General features: G+C 42.3%; 1 protein-coding gene across 3 annotated transcripts in view; it reads right to left on the bottom strand.

The window, feature by feature from the left end:
- ankrd44 (ankyrin repeat domain 44) overlaps positions 1-18,284 on the bottom strand; it is a 46,246-nt gene extending 27,962 nt beyond the window's left edge. Inside the window, exons 1-3 of one of the 3 annotated variants that reach the window (XM_049594044.1) lie at positions 16,687-18,284; positions 3,793-3,876; positions 776-854 (exon numbers count right to left, since the gene is read on the bottom strand). In XM_049594044.1, the coding sequence (XP_049450001.1) occupies positions 776-854; positions 3,793-3,876; positions 16,687-16,713 (190 nt within the window). In that variant the 5' untranslated portion in view covers positions 16,714-18,284. The remainder of the gene's footprint in view (positions 1-775; positions 855-3,792; positions 3,877-16,686) is intronic. The other 2 variants (XM_049594042.1, XM_049594043.1) reach the window with 2 other exon arrangements.
- Positions 18,285-20,780: the final 2,496 nt, after the last annotated feature.

The raw sequence follows: 20,780 nt of genomic DNA, 5'->3' as shown, positions 1-20,780 counted from the left end.
AGAGCGTTAAAGTGCTCCACGTCACATCATGAGTTGTTGTGATAAAATTCACGTGACTTGGATCAGCCTGTGAATTCAATTTTTCACTTTGATTTTCAGCGTGGTTTTGAATCCAGCCCTGAATGAGCTGATGATTTTGGTTTCCACTGACAGTTGCGTCATTTTGTTCTCAACAAATTGTATAACGTACATTAGTCAATATTTTCCACTTGAATAATTCGTTCATCAACATCTGATGTGTGATTTAAGTGTTCCTTCATTATTTTGAGCAGTGTATTAACACATTACTGAGTGGCATGTCCTGTTTTTACAATGATCACTGGCACTGCAGTTCATTGTGAGTCAAACACCGTCCTGCTGCCACAAACACTCACTATTACATCTAATGTGTATCAATCCGCAGCTGAAAATAGTCCCTAACAAATGCACTGTTTCCCCCTGTTTTCAGTCAAAACTACAGCGCCCAGCTGTTTTAGAAAATTATCTCACAATTTTAAATGTGAGACGACGTGAACTGTTTTTAAACGTTTACTTCCTCTGTAGGAACTCGTGGTCCTGAGGTTAAAAGCCGCTGACAGAAAAAGGAAGTCAGACAGTGGCCAGAGAGACAGACTGACATTTATGATGCTTTGGTGAAATATGATATTCTTTTTTAGGTTTAGGTTACATCATGAAAAAGTAAGAACAAGGTCTTTGGATCAAAAACAGCAAAAGAAAAGATGAAAGATAAAACTCAGAGAGACAGAAACAGGAGGGAGACAGGAAGATGTTTTACCAGAGAGGATGAGGAGCTCGGTGATCTCGGCATCGCCCAGGAAGGCGGCTGCATGCAGCGGCGTGCGCTTCTCTGCATCCTATGGGAGGAAGACAGACAGTTGGTGCTTGTTGCTTTTAATAAGGGAGAGGCTGATCAGCAGCTCAGGCACTGTGGTTTCAGAGTGGGCTGGTGCACATTAGGACATCTTTATACAAGTGACAGTATGATACTCCACCAAGGGAAGCTTTTGAGATGACCCAGTTTCTCCTAAATTAAAGCGGGAGCAGCGGCAGCTCCACCTGTCAGAGGGGCGGCGGTGAAAAAACTAAAAAGGGCACCAGCACGCAGAAATTTGTCTGGCATGTTGGGCCACTGTAGAGCACACTTTATCATGTGTTATCTACCACAGGAGCATCCAAGAGGTAAGGCAGGGCGATATAACGACTATGCATGATATGTTAATATCCTTTAAAACCTTTAAACCTCTGTAGCTCCAGTGCTGTGTGCACAAAGTTAACGTACAGTCCTGTTGTTTATTACATATCATTTTTCATTCACATGTTGTGCAGCTGTTTATTTTCAGGGGAAAAAATCCTTGTCTTTGCATTTTATTTTGATCACAGTGTGTTTTTATAAAAGTGCTCATGACATCTCAAATGTGGCTTTGACTTGCAGCTGAAAACATGGAGCTCATTTCATAGAAAATACCGAGATGTATGACGTGTATCGCCGTTCAGCCTGTAAATACTGGGATATGAACTTCTCTCCCAGTCCTACCAAGAGGGGACACTTTGCTGCATGTTTTCAAACGGCCAAAAATAATCATATAAATTAATAACACAAAATAATCTCTCTGCGTTTCAGTACCAGCTGTCAGTAACGGATCGCTTCTTGATATCTGGCACTACAGAAACAAGTCCTACAGAGGTTATCTCAGCTAAATGTCTGCAAAGCACACAGAAAAAGTCCACTCACTCACACACACACACACACACACACACACACACACACACACACACACACGCTGCTGGCTGGAATGCTGAATATTAGTAATCCATGAGTCCACCGTGACGGCGAACAGAGCAGGCTGTGATATCAGTCCACAGATGATGAGCTGAGGATCAGTGACGGAGCCGCCAGTGTCAACACACCCATTGTTCTCTCAGCGAGCTCAAGACCAGCCCAGAGTCCCAGACCACCCCACATGTCCATGTGACCGGGCCGAGCGCAGCCTCTCGGACACAAACACATCTGAAGTGGACGATGACGTGACGTGGGAGTCCTGTAACCCTCACCAGAGACTGAGAGACCACATCCTGTGCTGCCCGGGTACACACATGTTAGAAATCTATACCCATATGATGTAAGTAAACACACGCTCTGAACTTCACTGACTCCTGACCTCTGGCCCTCCTCCCCTCACCCTCGGGTGCAGGCTCCAACAGGAAGTGGGCCGGGTTTTTATTTCCCTTGAAGCTTATTTTGGGCAGAGATGCAAAAAGGAAAAGGAATATTTATCTGTATGTAGATCTGGAGTTGCATCATGGTGACAGACAGTTACCGAGAATTTAAAGGAATATCTAAAGTCTCTGTGTATACACTTGAGTGTAGCAAACGTTTCTATTAAATCATGGCTTTAAGACTGGTATAAATACATGAAACTATTAGTGAAATCCCACAACATGATGCAGGATCTCTGTGTTGAAACATGCACATACTGTGGCAGACACATCCCTCCAATATAATAAAACTAGCATGACGTGTAAACATTAATGGCGTCCTCCTCCACTGAGCTAACATTAGCTAGCTCAGTGGTGCTGGGGGAGCTAGCAGTAGATGCACACTTCCTTCTGCGCTGTGGTATGGTACAAACTGAGCACCCCTCCAAAAACAAATCACCACCCCATAAAAACTCCTCACCACTGTTGCATAAAGAGAACTCTGCAGCTGACGATGAATGCATGAGGAGAGGCTTGTTGTTGAGATCGAGGAATGTCCCGAGCTAAACGACCACAATCCCGTCATTATAAAGACAACAGCCACAAGATACTGCCTGTTGAGTCACAGCTCTGGAGATCAGCTCTTCAGGTGAGACATCAAGTTTAATTAGCAGCACATGATTTGAAGCTAACGCAGAGGTGGAGGACATACACATCTGTCAGTAAAAGTAGTGATAACTTTGTGTGGCCGTCTGTTGATGAGCTGCAGGGCCAGTCTGCCATGTAAAAAGCAGTGTGCCACAATACACCTGGCTTTTCAAGGAATGGGAGGTGATACTGATTGGTTGACCATTAATTAGGGGACCAATTCTCTTGCCTTGCCCTTACCCCTTGGTTTCAAGTGCACTCGCCAGAGAGATTCCCCTCAACGACGAAGGGGTAGTGTTGAGGGGAATTTACCTACGAATTGGGACGCCACTTCATGCAAATTAGCGTAACAGACGTGTTCACCTACGTCACGCATATTGTCAACATAGAACTCTGTAGATATTCATGTCGGCTACATCGTGAATTAGCAATTTTCAAGCATTCATATTCTAACTCAGCGCTTACAGATAACAATGCATATGCAGAAACAACACATTCTGACATATTTTGGAGTTTTTGCATGCTTATTTGGGAAAACAGTACTTCAAACTGTGCGATGGCTTTCTCATGGAGGCTGCCATCTTCCTGGAAACTATCGCCTGGCTGGATAGTTTCCCAATGCATCCTGGGTAATTCAATCTTCCCCTCAGTTGAGATGGGTTCGTAAGTGTGCATCGCACGGCCTTTCAAATTAAGTGGGGATTTTAAGGGCTGAAAAGCACTTCACTAAAGTTTGGGACACCATAGCCCCAAAAACAAGGGCCAATTTTGAGGGGAAGTGAGTATTGGGACCCTAAATACAACTCTTACGCCCCTTGTGCTTTACTTTCAATCCCAGATTATGTACCTTGAACTAGCAAAAGTGGCGTTGGACAGGCCCTAAACACACCTCAGATCGTGCACTACAGATGGTTTCAATAAGGACCTGTGAGTGTGTCTGTGTCTCACCAGTGCATTGATGTCTTCAGATTTGTATATGAGCATACGGATCTCTTCAGGGTCTCCGCTGAAGATCGCCTGGATGAGAGGAGGCTGAGGAGAGAAGAAGAAAGAAGAGGTCAGAAGGTTCGTCACATGACCAGAGGCAACATGTGAACATGACAAGCATTAATACACGCGATCGATTTAAACAGTCGGTGAGTTTATCAGGACGGAGGCGACGTGACGAAACGACGTGTTAGGGAGAATATTTCCTGCATGTTACACAAGAGGAGGCTATGCATGATCCTTCCCACGGTATATAACTGTGTGTGTGTGTGTGTGTGCGTGTGTGTAGGAGCAGCTGCTTGACTTTAAGCTGCCGTGTTTACAAAAGCTGGAGCTACTACAAGACTGCAGCCATCTATACACTGTATACAAAAATGTCCTTCAGTACCAACAGGACTTTTTTTATACAGTCAAACTCTTCTTCTTCTTCTATGAAGACAGGACCAACATATTTGTCCCCCACACAGAGACACTGTTGTTGGAGAAGATTCTTTGTAGATTAAATCAGAAAAATAAAATGTCTGTGCAGAGAAAACTCTTGAACAGCAGGACTCAGAGACTTTAATGAAGGGCACTGCGTGGAGGTCGAGTCTCTGAAGCCCCTATTTTCTTTACCAGATCACAGATACGAGGTAAATAGAGGCCCTAACACACACACACACACACACACACACACACACACACACACACACAGCAGTATCTGTCTGTCAGCAGTATACTGTCGGCCTCAGAGGAACAAAAGCAGGCGTGGGTAAAATAAAAAAGCCTGCAGAACAACATGAGGGACTCGACAACATGCAGCAGCTGTGGAATCTAACTGAGTACAAGTACTTTACTTTAGAACAAACATGAGGTACTTTTACCTTGTTTACTTTTCATGACACTCTACTTCTGGATGATACATCTCAGAGGGAAATATTTTGCTCCACTATATTTTTCTGACAGCTTTGGTTACTTTATAAATCAAGATTTTTACATACAAAAACTAGAATTACCAGCCTGCAGTCGTATGTCTCCACACAGCAGTCAAGTTTCTGTGAAGGTTTATATCCACGTCTGTGAAAACATGAATGCTTCACACACATCTTCCCCCTATCAGCACAGAGGATCTGTACAATCAGCAAAGTTTAATGGTGGACACCCACGAGTAGAGTCACCAAGTCAGTATCTGACCAAAATGAAATTCTGTCACAATTAGCATATGAAGACTTGAGTTATGGCCAAAAACAAATTTCATGAAGTCACAGTGACCTTGAACTTTGACCTTCAACCACCAAATTTTAATCGATTCATCGCTAAGTCCACGTGAGCGTTTGTACCGAATTTGAAGACATTTCCCCAAGGTGTTCTCCAGATATCACCTTCACGAGAGTGAGACAGATGAGGTCCTTTGACCACCAAAGTCTAATCAGTTCAATGCCCCACGGCTATCGTCTGCAGGGAGGGATAAAAATTAGGAGTTTATAAAATATGATGTTCTGTTATAACCCCAAAGTTGAAACAATGGCTTTGTTTACATTACACTAATATTCCATGAATATGGCAATATTTTGAATTTGATACAGCTGATGTCAACAGTCCGTTAGTAGGAACAATGGGTGTGGTTACATGATGGCTTCTCATTCAGAATGAAATACATCTGAATGAAATCATTCAGAATTAAAGTCTTTCCAGGTAGTTTACATGGGAAATATTAATTCTGAATGAGGTACACGGACATCAGTCTTTTAATCGCCTTCATTTGGGTCCACACAAGGTTTGGGGCAGGGAAGGTTTCTGATTGGATAGGGGGCAGGGCAGATGTTACTTGTTTACATTTACCAGAAGAAAACACTGTAGTCCTCGCTCCGGATAACAAGATGCTTGACGACGCCGTTCTTAGTGCCTTTTTCGGGCGTGTTTTGCTTATATTCTTGAAGCAGCAGTACGGCAACAACCTTGTTCTTCGTCTGTTGAGGAGGAGAAGGGAGGTAGAAGGTCGAAGAAGGGAGATAGAAGACCGTGCTGTGGTGAATGGAAACCGGTGAGCACAACGAGTCCGACTGCTCTATCTCAGCCTGTTGCTATGCGCACTATATACGTCATCGCGCCAGAAGGGCAAGGAAACGAGCATGAGCAGAAAGACCAGAATGACCTTAAAGAGGAATGAGTGTATACAAGTGCAAGAAATTATTTCATTCGGAATGAGAAACAGAATATTCCAGCCCCTTACATCGGATTGAATTTTCAATCGCATTGGCCATTTCCATTCTGAATTAGGTGTTTACAAGTTCACTTTTAAGAGGAATGAACTTTCATTCTGAATGAAAAGGGAATTAAACTGCTCATGTGAACGTACTCATTGTCTTTTTTGGATAATGGCAAAAAAAAGACAGAAACAAAAAAAAAAGAATATTTTGTGCATGTGGAGTAAACGCAGTCAGTGACGTAGCCAGCCACGTGTTCATAAAGGTTGAACTGTACGATCATTTAAACATCATGTGAACTTAACATTACAGCTGACAATCTTTAAAGCAGCTATAATCAATAAATTATGTTAATGCAGCCTTTCTAGCTCGTCTACTCAAACCAAAGAGAAATGTAAACCATGAAGAAAAACACAGTAAAGATGTTCTTAACTAACTGAGCTCCACTGTTATGAATCACATGAGACAGAACTTTCCATATGTGTCAAATAAAAACCATAAAAAAACTATGTGTTGCAGAATCATTTGATAAATACAGAAAGAAAAACATTTATACAACTTACATTAAAATAGAAACCACACAGAAGCAATTAAAGACAAATTATAAGGAAAATGTGACAGTGTTGTGAAGATATTAACAGCAGCAGAGTCAGTAAGTCCAGTACATGTCAATGATGCAGAAATAACATGAATAATAACATTTAACATAATTTAATCCTCCTCCCCAGCCCCCCTTTCTCTTATGGTGTTCCCCAGGGGTCAACTCTGGGTCCTCTTCTGTTTTCTATTTGAATGCTTCTTCTGCATCAGATAATCTGCAGATATGATATTAATTTCCACAGTTATGCAGACGAAACTCAACTTTATGTTCCACTGACTCATAGTGACCCCGACAGTCTCTCTCATGTTGTGGTCTGTCTCTCAGATATTATACGTGCTGAATGTCTCAAAATGTCCTCTGCTCAATGAGTCTGACTTTTTTTTTCTGTACCATAAAGGACTTTGTAACTGTGTTTTTAGTGCTATAGTGCAATACAAATAAAGTTTATTTATTTTTAGTAAAACATAATAGTAATCACTGGTATGGTCCTTTAACACCAACTGGAACGAGTCGATTACTGGCTGCAGAAGAGACATTTTTATTTATTAATTTATCATTTTAATGTATTTTTTATTGTACATTATTTAAATTTTTTGTGTATTTTAATTTTATTTTTTTAATCTATTTTCTGTATGCTTGTTTATTGATATATTTGTAAAATGTATGTTCCCTGATAATCTAATAAAGTGCATAAAAGCTGAAAAAAGCCTCATCAGCTACACTGATAATCTAAACCACTAATCGTAAATGTCGGAGCCTCTGCAGGGACCGTCATGCAGGCTGCAGGTTCGATGTGCCACTGATGACTCAGATCTAACAGAGATAGGCCTCACTTCACTTCCTGTGTGCGTCCTGCCGCCTCCTGCCTCACTTCCTGTTGCTCAGTCTCTCCTTCTCAGAAACTAAAGAGAGGAACCACAGAGCAGCGTTTCACTTCTGCTTTAAATACCAGAGAACACATGCACGAACTAAAAGATACCACTTCCTCATATGAACTTTTTATCCTTCTCTTGAATCTGATTGTGGTGTAATGCCGCTTCATCACATCGTCTCCCAGGTGACCACTACGGCAGGCAGGTGATCGACACTTCCAGATCATTCTGTGTCAAATCATTTTAAATGTTATTCAAACTTTATGTTATTTGACAGAAAAAAATAAATTCTGCAGAATATTTTTACTGAACTTTGAGAACTGCATACTTTTTTGCTCCTGGGAATTTTCAGTCATTTCACCCCCTAAAAATAAGTCTTAGACAGGAAGTCATTTTCAGGGTTCAATATCTTCAAAAACATAACTCTTACAGTCATGAAATCTGGCAGAGGCTCAGACAAATCTGTGTGTAACAGATCCAAATGACTGAAAGGCAAACAGGTGTCACACACGTCACATTTTTCATCACTGGCCTGTGAAAATAAAAAAAAAGGTGCACAGTAGCTTGTTTTGGGACCCTGGGTAGAATATACAGTAGAGGTCATGCGGACAGATCTGTATTTCCTACAAAAAAAAACAACAGCATTTGATTGACACGTCAAATTTCAGAGGCTCTAACATCATCAGAATCTGAAACATGACAGGTACGACGAGCCAAGGCTGCGACGTGTTGCCTTTCTGAGACGCCAAAATGTCGATGTGGACTCACTCCTGAGAAAATTTGTGAGACCATATTGCTCAGAGTTTTGTGTGTAAAGTTAAATATGTCTTCCATGTTCGCTTGGAATATTTAACAGAATCTATCTGTGGTGTCATATAGCATATTAACTTTATCAATCCTCCAGGGGAATTTAATTATCACTCTGTTGTCATACACACACAGGCCTGAATTACACACACATGCACAAACAGGATCGACACATGCGTTTAATAAGAGATGTCAGAGTGAGGGGGCTGCCCATGGACAGGCACCCCAAGCAGCTGGGGGTTCAGTGCCTTGCTCAAAGGCACCTTGAGGGATTAATACCATATATCTTCTATCATCTAAATGAGACAAATAACCTGTAAAAAAATAATGTTCTTTCTCCTCGTAATCCACCACATGTGAATGAAAACAACCAATCAGAGTCGAGGAGCCTCTGAAGCAGCTATCGATGTCAATCACTCTGTGAACTGCAATTAAACTGCAAAACTAGGCAGAACTGATCAAATATAAATCAACTGTTTCGCTGTGACATGGTGTTTTATTTGACCGACAGTCCAAAACATCCAAAGCTGTTCAGTTTATTGTCATGTGACAAAGCACAGCGTCAAATTCTCATATTTAAGACGCAGTAAACAAACAAACGTCTGACTACTGAGTATCAAAAAATGACTAAAATAATTATTCAATCATCAAAATTGTTGCCAGTTAATTTTCTGTCAATGCACCAACTGATTAACCCTTTGAAACCCAATTATGTTGGCTTGGTTGATTCAGAAACATGGAAAGAAGAAAGCAAGAAATTAGTAAAACGAGAAAATTAGTAAAAAAAAAAAAAAAGTGATTGACCTGGAAAAAGAGCTTAAAAATTATAGTAACATATTTTTTAAAAAATGCAATAATGATAATTATTGGTAATACTTACAGTATTTTTTCCTTTGCTTTTTAAAAATAATTTTCTAGATCTATTATCTTTCTGCAATTAGTGGAACATTTCTTACCAAGTAGCTCCTTGCCTTTTTTCCCCATGTTTTTGAAAGTAATTCAAGTATTCAAATGTTTGAATATTTGCAAAAGGCATCTGAAGGCAGCACAAGAGAAGTGATGTCGCCCCAAGTTTCAAAGGGTTAAACAACCAACTGTTTTATTCCTTGTAAGTGTAATTTTGTTTTCCTTTTTATTTCATCCTCCAGTGCTACTTTTACACACCTCAGTCTTGTTGCCTCTTTCATTCTCTTCTACTTTAATATCTGCTAAAACATTTTTTGTGTGTGTGAAACACTGAGAGGGCTGCAACGACACGTCACTGTGCAATCCTGTCATGACCATAAAATTTAACTCTAAAAAAGTAAAAGACAAAACTACGAACATGACATTGACTTTAGGAGTCAACACCTCGACCTTCCCCTGGAGGTCAAACTGATTGAACAGGAAGAAGCACTCTTTGTACTCTGTGAAACTTCCACTCATTCTCTCGCTGAGTTATAATCTGAAGCCACCTAACGAAGAGAGGAATAATGACCCAGAATGAAGCCACTTCCTCGCCGTTTTCTCTCCTGGTGACGAGCCAAGTTTTTATTTCAGTTCAAAGCAGTTAGTGATTGTGTTTACTTGAGCAGAGTGATAAGAGAGGAGGGAGGAAGGACACATTTAGGGTAGGAGAGAAGTGAACAAGGCCCCAGCTGGAGAGCAGAAAAGTGGGGGGCTGTGCCTTTAAAGAAGGAGCCAACGCTTGGCAGCATATGGCCTCTTTAGCTATGCTTTCCTTTCTAAGTGCTCCACATGCACTCACACACACACACACACACACACACACACACGTCTGTGCGCACTAAAACTCAGCTGGCAGCCGTCCCCCGTCACAGTGCTAAGTCTGTGATCGCCATGGGGACTCGGGGAGACTGGTGCTGGCACGAGGACGGGAAGGAGATTTAGGGAGTGTGAGCATGAATGAGAGCATCTCTTCAGACACATACCAGCACCTACACACACACCGATGCTGGGGATCTTTATTTAGGTCAATAAATATTTTACAACCATAAAAATCAGAGCTGATTAACTGGTTAGATGATCAACAGAAAATTATTTGGCAATTATTTTGATAATCAAACAATCGTTTTCTTTTTTTTTCTTTTTTTTTAAGCAAAAAAAAAACCAAAAAAATTTTGCTTTCATGTTTCTTAAATGTGACAATATGACACACGTTTATTATCACACAATAATAAACTGAATAGTTTGGGATCTTTGGACTGTTGGTCAAAAAACACATCCCACCTGATGATGTCACCTTCAATCAATCAATCAATTTTATTTATAAACCCAATATCACAAATAACAGTTTGCCTCAGAGGCTTTACAGCATACGACACCCCTCTGTACTTTGGGCCCGCACGGGGAGAAAATAACAGGTGGATTAATCAAAAATAAAACTAATCGTTAGTTGCAGCACTAGAAAAAAAATCTGATGATGATTTATCAGCCAGTGTTTGTTTTGGCGTTCACATTTGGTAACGATCCATCAAAGACTTTTAATACTACATTAAATATCCTTGGGGCTAGATAAGATATGAAAGTTAACAGTCATTCTTTAGCTGTGATATTGAATAAAAATTAACTTACTAGAAACACAATTAATTTAAAAAATGAGGTAAATCCAAGTAAAGAAAATGGTCAGGTCAGATTCATAAAAATCCAGCCAATTCAAAACAGTGTTTGAATTCTTGTTGCATATCTGCCTAAATGATGTCACTGCAGAAACATCTGTGATAAAAAACACTGACCATCATTTGCTAAACAAACCCCCAAAACAGCATCACACCTTAACAACTGTTACTAAGTAATAAGGTTCGAATACAAAGAGTTCATAGGTTGGTGTCCTTTTTCACAAAACCAAACACATGAGAACAACAAGTCTGAGAAACTTAATAAACTCTGTATTTATCTGTTCTAACGTGATCTGCGAAGAACAAAGGAAACCAAGTGTAACGTCCAAGACCAAAAGGTGGAATAAAATACATGTAGTGACTACTATCAATGAAAAAAGCGGCTAAGAGGCTGAGTAGGCTCTTTACTGCGACTCGTCCACGCTGAAGTCAAAAGTTGCCTTTTTATGATGAGTTATTAAATTAAAAAAAAAACTAAAGCTATTTGAGTGCGGTAACGTTATGTGATAACGGTCAACAGAAATATCGGAGCCAACGCTCTTTGTCTAAAAGCTGCCACACCAGTGAATGAACAAGTGAAATAATGAAAGCAAACCAACACCTGTGCCGATTACGACCGGAGGTGAAAGTGACCAAAAGAATGTGTGCAGCCTAACAGATAAAAAACAACAGAGGTTAAATACACATTCTGGCTCCTAAAATACAAACTGCACAGCTCAGTACTTGGTAACAACTGCTGTAGTGAAGAATATGGAAAATAAACACCAAAAATTATGCTTAATTTTTTCAGAAAGAGACATGAATGAAATCCTGAATGAGAAATTAACTGTGCATCCCAGTGCCCAACTGCCCATACTATCACACTATCCATAGTACACCAGAAAAGATTTAGTATGTCTCAGCTTGTCCATGTCCCACGCTGACCCACAATCCTCTGCGCAGCGGACGATACGTCACATCGACTGTCAGAAGTCTGCAATGTATGCAGGTATAACTCACTGCAAAATAACAACATCAGAGCTGTCCGGGCTGAACTCAGTCCGCGAATGGCATTATCTCCATGGTAACAGATATTTGAGCAAGAGGGTCAAAGTTCAGGGCAAAACGTTTTGAGGAAATAGTCTGTCCTGACTGTGTGCTGCACACTGCACGCAACAGTAAGGACTTTTTAAGGACGGCTGCAGTAGCTACTCAGAGAAGAAGAAAAAGTATGCGATGCAGGATGCACCCTAAGTCACAGAAGCTAGACAGGAAGTGATGTCATGATGACTTCAGCTCTCGAGAGTTGCAGCAGCATACTGTGGTATAAAAAATGATGGTTATCATACGGTGTATATTTGCTTATCTACAGTACCAAAGAATGTCACGTGCGCGTCTCGTTCGCTGCCCGTCGGACTTTTTACACAAACTTCCATTTAAAAATGTGACTGTTCAACTGAAAAACATCCTTCTGTTCATTCCTTTAAAGGTCGCTGTAACTGATAACAACACTAACACTGCTGCAGGTTACCTACCATGAGAGCTCTCACACACAGTGACACGGATAAACATGTCTTTAACCCAACCAGTGTCACTCAAACCTCATTAGTGACCATCAAGCGTCATCAGCACGCAGAGTCTGATCGAGTCTCCGCTGGTTCTCTGAGGAGCGGATTCAGGACGGAGGAGAACGTACAGATTTCCTCTTCTATCTGTCTCATCCTACACAAACTTCCTCCATCAGATAACTCTGTTTTCAGTCCAAACACACACACACACACACACACACAGGCTACCCTGCAGCACAGAAAAGTCACACACACACTGTCCTGTCCTGTGTCTCCTCCATGACTTCATCTTAAACCTGAGGCCTCTGACTGACTCGTCTTCTTCACCTCAGGCGTCATCAACACACCTCTGTCCTCCTCACAGCAAAGTGCTGATTCAAAAACCTCATTCTTTCTGTTTCAGTTATTATCCCTCCTCACACTGAATGTTTCACCTGCTCTAAACAGACGCAGGAGGCAATACAGGAAGCCCGAGTCACAAACCAGGAGAGAGGAGAAAAAACACAGGAAATCTGATAAACGTACATGCGCACATCCACTATAGACACACGCTCACGTCCGGAAAGTCAAAAGTCAACAACTTCCTGTGCTTCCTTTGTGTTCTGCTCGGCGGACAGATGATGTTTCTACACCGAAAAAGCCCGTCACTATCATGCATGTGCACAACATATATGTAATTACAGATCAGGAGAAACACAGTGGTTGAAGAAGCACTCAGGGGCCGGCTGCACAAAACACCTTAAGATTTTCCTTAAAGTCCATATTAAGGATTTTTTAAGCACAAAACACATCTTTTCCTTCAGGTTTCCTTAAAATGTTCACTTAAGTACTTTGCTCCTTATCTTGGGCTCATACGTGAGGAATCCCTTAAAGTTAGTTAAGCCATTGCACAAAATACTTTGGGTATCACAAGCGTGAGCGCCAGCAAATGGAAACTGGAGTATTTTACCACTGAAAAATCTCTTTATATGCATCAAAGGCCTTAATGTTTTTGCTTAACTAAGGTACTAACTAAGGCAACCTAAAAGTAGCAGCACCAGTCAAAATGCAAAGTTACGAGAGCTGCGAAATAAATGTGCTAAAAATGGAAACACTCAGTGACAAGTACCTCAAAGTTCAGGCAACAGAGACAACCCAGCATTTACACTCATTCATAAAGACATCAGAGATGTATGAAAGACGTTTCAGCAGAGTGACCTTTGACCTCTGACCAACATCTGCACCTGTAAACCCTCCCTGTTACAGCCCATAATAAAAACCAAACACACAAACAAGCTGAACACAACTCAGTTTCATCATCGGTTAAAAAAAGATCCTGCAATAGCAGATTTTCATGTGACCCACTGTTGATGAGCACATGATGAAAGGAAAGATCTATAAGGCTCTGAGCTGCGTGCTGAGCGGAGGCCTCCACTTATCATCATCATCAGCATGTTGTCTGAAAATAACAGGAAGTCCCACAGTTCTGAGTTACATAAAAACCTGCTCTTCCCTTCCTTGAAGTTAACGACAGATCTGATATGACGACGCTGCGTCAGATCAGGGATTTCTACCAAAACATGGTTTTATTTCAGGCTGCTCTCCTCAGAGGCCTCAGACACTGCGCTCAGGCACTGATCAAAGGAACTCGTAATCTACTTGAGTATTTTCAACTTTAAACTTCACGACATCTCGGAGACAAATTTTTGTACTGCACAATCAGCACTTTTACTTTTGATTCTTCAAGAACATTTTGCTGATTCATAGTTTGACCTAAAGCTCCAGTGTGGAGGAATTCAGGAGATAAACTGGCAGAAATGGATCAAAATATTCATCACTATGTTTTCATTCATTTATGATCACCTGAAACCGAGAATCATCTTCACATAAACCTCAGAATGAGACGTCTATATCTACAATATAAAGAGAGCTGAGCAGAGTGTTGGAGGTCAGGTTCAGGTTGTTCCTGTGAAGGTTGCTCAGTGGATGAAAAGTTCCACTTCCTGGGTATAAAACTACCTGGATCTTTCACATCGTTGGGCCGTAGAGCAAATGCATTTCAGACTTCCGCCGGCCAAGCAGCTTATTTCCAGTTTAGCCCTTCGCTAACTTGAACGGGGCTGAAACGATTTAATCATGCAGCTTTTCAAGACTTTCTGAACGTTCTCAGACTGAATGGATCTGATCTCGATAGTGAGACGAGTCATTTTGCCGAAGTTGTGATGCTCAAAAAAAAAACAAAAAAAACCTCATCAACATATAAAGAGGATTGGGCCATGTTAAAGAAAAAAAAATTTCAAGAATAAAGTCGTATATCTACGAGAATAATGAGAACAACACGTTACGTTATGTAAAAATGTAAAAATATCACCAATCTTGTTGGTAACGCGTTACATTTCCTTTGGTATATTACTGTCGCCTCCAACACTGTTTCTACACACCTTGTCACTTTTTATACAGTGTTCACTGACTTCCGAGTCTTAATCTGTGACTTTATTACAAGTTTAATTTTGTAATATTTCAACTTGATTCACATATTATGACCTTGTTCTCGTAGACTTACAACATTATCCTCGTAATTACTTTTTTCTCATAGATTTACGACTTTATTCTCAAAATCTGAGATTTGTTTTTTCTTTAACATGGCCGCCTACCTACTTTTGTTTATACAGAATGTGCCTTTTTCGGGGCAATGGGGGGCGTGAGCAAGTAACAAAACGTGTAGCTCAGCGTGTGACGTAAACAGTGACGTGGGAGGGAAGCCGCGGCTGGTCAGTCCTTCGGTGATTCTCTCATAAGTCGGCCCGTCCTTCACCGTCCCCGTCATCTGACGGTTAATGGCCTCTTCGTTTGCGACGACAAGGAGGGCGGCCACCTCGTTCTTTTTAAACCAAAAAGGTTCCACCAATATGTCTACCCTACGAAAATTGGGCACCTCAGATCAACTCGCCAGTCCGGCTCTGTGTGTCTAAACGCTCGCAGCTTGCCGGCAAAACGGCCCAACATTCGCTGAAAATCTGGCAGTGTAAACGGGGCTACAGTCTGTGGGGGAAAAGTCTTTTTGAGCTTATTGGCATTACGTGATGAACCCACAAGTTGTAGTTACACGATTTTGCCACTATGTCAAATCAGCCTAAAATCCAGCGCACTTCCTGAGGGCCTGGTCCTCTTCCACAGAGTCCACCATGTTGTTTCTACAGTAGCCCAGAACAGACAAACTAAACACTGGCTCTAGATAGGGCCATTTGTGTGTTTGCATTGTCCACCATAGTTCTCCTTCAGGCTTATCGGCACAGGAGAAGTTTCAATACGGTCGCAATCTGCAACACAACCACTAGATGCCACTAAATCCTTCACACTGGACCTTTAATTATCTAAGTACCACCTCACTGATAAATCATGACGTTACACAGCAAACTCAAACTGCAACGTTGGTCGCTTCATAGATTTCATACAATGCACATTGATAATTAATTAATAGAAAAATTAATCTACAAATTAATCCATAAAGAAGATGAAGATAATAATTATTAGTTGCAGCTCTGCATCAAATGTAAACTCACTCTCGACCTTGACTTAACTAGTTCATAAAATCCATTAAGTAGCTGTTCTGGAGCTTTCGACTGTGTCGCACTGTCTTCCGTCTCCATTCTGCTGAACGCTGTCAGGACTTCTTGTGTCAGTGTGAAAGTGAGACTGAGCATCATGTGATAAAACCAAACACAGCTCGAGGTCAGACTCTTCCTCAAATATGTGTCCTTGGTGTGAAGTATGATCAGAATATCTCAAAAATGTGATGCATGTGGATGTCCTTCACATGAGAGTGTGTGTGTGTGTGTGTGTGTGTGTGTGTGTGTGTGTGTGTGTGTGTGCAGCACATATTGTGTGGTTATGATAATATGTGGAGACATAAAGCTGCAGACAGACTGAGGATATGTGCAGCTCTGATGCTTTTGCGGAAGGACACAGAGCAGGAAGTGTTTGTGAAGTGGGCTGTCCTCATTTTAACGGAACACCGACAGTTTACCGACAAAAAGGCGAAATATTGGAGACATTACTGAGCAGCTGTGTGCAGCTTTATGAACACACTGTGCGCTCAGTCTGCAGGACAGATCTGAGCTCTGTGTTCTCTCTGTTGGGCCAAAGTGGCGACACAAAGACATTAAAAATACATTTGTACCCAGCAGCAGCAGGATGATAGTGTGTTGCATGTTTGATGCTAAGCTAGCAGCTAGCGGGTCTAACCTGGTCGGCCAGTTTGAGGACAGCCATCTCTGGGTCAGCTCCGGCTGCTCATCCACTCCCTCCGACACCGCAGCACCATGCACGGTGCGATGCTGCGCCGCGGCCGCTCCTCCCCTCCTTTCTCCGGACTTCCTGCGGGACTTGACGTAGCAGCTTGTAGCAGCTTGTAGCGGCTTGCAGCGGCTTCTCGTAGCTGTCTTAGCAGAGGCGGGTGATGGTGATGAAGGCCGGGCCGAGCACCAGGGCCGGCAGCCCCGCTGCACTCACGCTATCTGCGGCGACGCAGCTGAGCCGAGGCGGCCACTCGGAGGCGCAGGGAGACGGGGAAGCAGGAACGGTCTGACCCACAACAATCCACATGTATGGCCGCTGCTGCTGCTGATGGTGCTGCTGCTGGTGCTGCTGGTGCTGCTGCTGGTGCACGGAGCTCCCAGGCGTCTCTCCCGGCCATACACCACCCACAGAAGCCTTCCTCCTCCCCGGTCTGCAGAGCCACGAGCCTCCCGGAGCCGGAGCGCAGAGGCGGCCAGGCTGAACTCAGCTGAACGGAGATCACACAGGAAGTTGGAGCCTGTCTCTCCTCCTCCTCCTCCTCTCAGATGCAGAAGTGGAGGAGCAGCTTCCTCAGCATCTACAACAAGCAGCACCTCCTCGCTGCTGCCCTCCTCTGGACACAGAGGGGACGACACGTGTTAAACTGCAGCATCCAGGAGTGATGAGACAAGATGCAGCAAACTAAACACACTGATGCTTTAATTCAATTCACTTTCATTTATAAAGCTCAATATCACAAATCACAGAGGGCTTTACAGCATATGACACCCATCTGTCCCTGGACCCTCACAGAGAAGGAAAAACTCCCCAAAAAACTTTTAAGGGAAAGAAAGAAAGAAGTCCTTGTCCACAGGGGCGTAAATATAGACAGTGAAGGCAGTGTGGTTGCACTGAGGCCCCTGGGGGAGTGGGGGCCCTGTGCTTAAAGACAAACTCACATTAAATTAGAAATGGGGCCATTAACTGTGGGCTACACACCCTCAAAAATGCAAACCCATCTCTGTCATGATTCTCTTGTCCTTTCTTTTCTTGTCTTTGGTAAAATAGTGAGCAGCAATCTAAGATTTAATAAGATGAAATAGTCCTTTATTTGTCCCACAGCGGGGACATTTGCAACACTACAGCAGCAGAGGGACAGTGTGCAAACAGGAAGCATCGGTAAGAAAAAAACACAAAGCAGTATACGTACGTAAAATAAATAAACTGACCAAAAACACAAAGCAATATATTGAGGAAGCATCGATGGGAATCAGAAATACTTTATTGAACCCTGAGGGGAAAGTGTGATTTGTTACAGTCGCTCAGGTGTAAAGAAAGGGTCATTATAAGAAGTAAAAATAAGAGTATGAAATAGAAGTATGTAAATACAAACCAATAAAATAAAAAGAAACTTACAGCTGATCTCTGCACCCTTCTGTTTGTTAGCATCTGCAAAGGCTGCACTTGTGTGTCCTCACCTCCTCTCTCCTTGACTCCTCCGAGCACTTTTAATGAACTGGGACGTCTTACGAGATGGCGAGTCTCAGTTGCTTTCCAGGTCAAGTGATTAAGGACAGAGGAGTCAAGGAGGGATATTGGATGAACCCAGGCAGTGCTTCTCAAAGTCAAAGATGCTTCCTTGGGAGGACAGGCCCTTCCAAGTCGGGTCCTACAGAGGTACTTTATACCTGCTGAGGATACACACATGCATCCTTGAAGATTCTCTTTCTTTTTTGTGACCGTCCCGAGGTACACCTGGGTCATTAATGATGCTGTTTAATCAGCCACACCTGTTAGGAGGAGGGATTATCTTGGCAAAGGTGATGAGCTCACTGACACAGATTTTAACAAATTTGCAATCAGAATGTGGAAGAAATAAATCCACTGAGTGCATCAGAAAAGTTTTAGATTTTTAATTTAAACCTGTGAAAAAATGGAGCAAATTTAAAAGCGTTGCATTTGAGTTTTTGCTCAGTGTACACTCACAAATATACCAACGTATATTTCCTGAGCTACATGAGGAAAAAATCTTTGGAAATTTTTATTTTCTTCTAAACATTTAAAACACCACAGTGGTTTATTCAAAGTATTTTACAGCACTATATATCTTATGTGATTTGAGCAGATGGTTAAAAACATGTAAATTCAGAGGAGTGGCCCTTTAATACAGAGGAAGTGTAAATTAAAGCTATAAATCAACGGTTGTTGTTTCCTGTTGTGATTATTAACTGTAAATTACACTCTGCAGTCATTTATCATCCTCCTACATCACTGCTGCGCCGCTTCATGTACACAGTGTTTCAGTGTGGAAACATTTCTAATCACAGTCATCTCCCCCGAGGGCAGGTTACCTCCCAGTGTTCACTCAACACACACACACACACACACTCAGAGCGGCAGCAGCATCACCAGGTATGTTTCACTGAGTTCATGATGCATTCCAAAGATTATAAAGGAAGGAAACCGACGAGGCTCCTGACTGTGTCTGAAGATAAAAACATCAGAACTAAAACCAGTTCAGGAGCTTTTAGCCTCGAGTCCAGGCTGAACTCTGCTGACTTTCATGATCATTTGTCTTCTTCTTCTTCCTGTTCTCGTTCTTCTTCTTCGTCACCACCAGCAGCTCAAGGTTCACTCAACCTGTGAAATACCGCCACAGCTTTTGTGATTAAATGGCACATAACTTGACACAGACATTAATGGTCCACAGACGACGTAAACTAACACACCTGTGCCCAAAGTCTACATATATTTGTTATGATAAGAAAAAATGCCACGACATTTGTTCTGTTTGGTCTTGAGTCATAAACTGGTCTTTAACACTCTGACACACGGACATACAGCTATGTGCGTCATACGTCTGTGGTTTGGCCAAATGTCAGTAGTGATGTCTGAGCTTGAGTCTCCTCAGTGAGGCTCGCTATTGATTCCAAATCCTAAAAAAATACCGTCTCAGAAGAAAATAGAGAATCCTATAATGATTGGACAGATTTGTTTGCTTTCACTTACAACGCTGTAAAGTTCAAGTACCAAATAATCATTAATGGAGGAGCTGCTTTGCTGTAAAACGCATTAATGAATGCTCATTTGGACCTATTACGAATGTTTACAGGCTAATTTAGATTCACAAATACCGTATGTGCTGTGGCTCCAGACAGATTGTTTTGGGCCAAAAATGGCCCTTTTGATAGTAAAGGTTGCCGACCCCTGCGCGAAACCATAGACTCTATAAAATAATGTACGTAGCCACCATGACGTCACCCCTTGGTTTGTGGACTCTCTTTCTGAGGCCTTAGCTTGTCTTTTCTAGCAGCCGCCATCTTTGATATTTGGAGCCAGACGTGACCATATTTGGACGAGAGGGTGGATCTGACTCAGATGCTTCACAGAGGCACTCAACCAGCCCGCCCTTAAATATGCGTAACTTGAAGCCCTAATCAAATGTAAACAGGTGAGTTACACATCCATCCATTTTCAACCGCATATCCAAAGCCGGGTCACCGGGGCAGCAGGCTGAGCAAATTCCAGATGTCCTTCTCTTCAGCAAGGCTCCTCCTGGGGGATCCCGAGGTGTTCCCAGGCCAGATGAGATTTATAATCACTCCGGTGTGTCCTGGGTCTGCCCCGGGGCCTCCTACCAGCTGGATGTGCCTGGAACACCTCTAACAGGAGGCGCCCAGGAGGATCCGGATCAGATGTTGAACCACCTCGACTGACTTCTTTCGACCCGACGCAGCAGCAGCTCCACTCCGAGCCCTCCCAGATTTCCGAGCTCGTATGGTTGACATGAATGTTGAAATTAGCTACAAAGACCAGAACTGTGTTTGTACCAGGCTGTTTTTTTCTGCTGTAAAGTTTGACATTTTAACACAGAGGTCTGTGGGGTCTGACTCATTCTTGGAATCAGCTTTAGACAGTCACTCGAGGAACTGCCGTGTTTGGCACTTCCACATTGGCTTTGCTTTCCGGCCCAGGAGGTCACAGCTTGTGCTAAACTGAGTTTGTGAGCACGTCACTGTGAGCATGCTAACATGCTGACGTTAGCATTTAGCACAGCCTCA

This window comes from Epinephelus fuscoguttatus, linkage group LG13 (genome assembly GCF_011397635.1).
Source record: "Epinephelus fuscoguttatus linkage group LG13, E.fuscoguttatus.final_Chr_v1".
Lineage (NCBI taxonomy): Eukaryota > Metazoa > Chordata > Actinopteri > Perciformes > Serranidae > Epinephelus > Epinephelus fuscoguttatus.
Note: the sequence above shows the minus strand (reverse complement) of the source record. Positions and strands in the feature narration are given on the sequence as shown.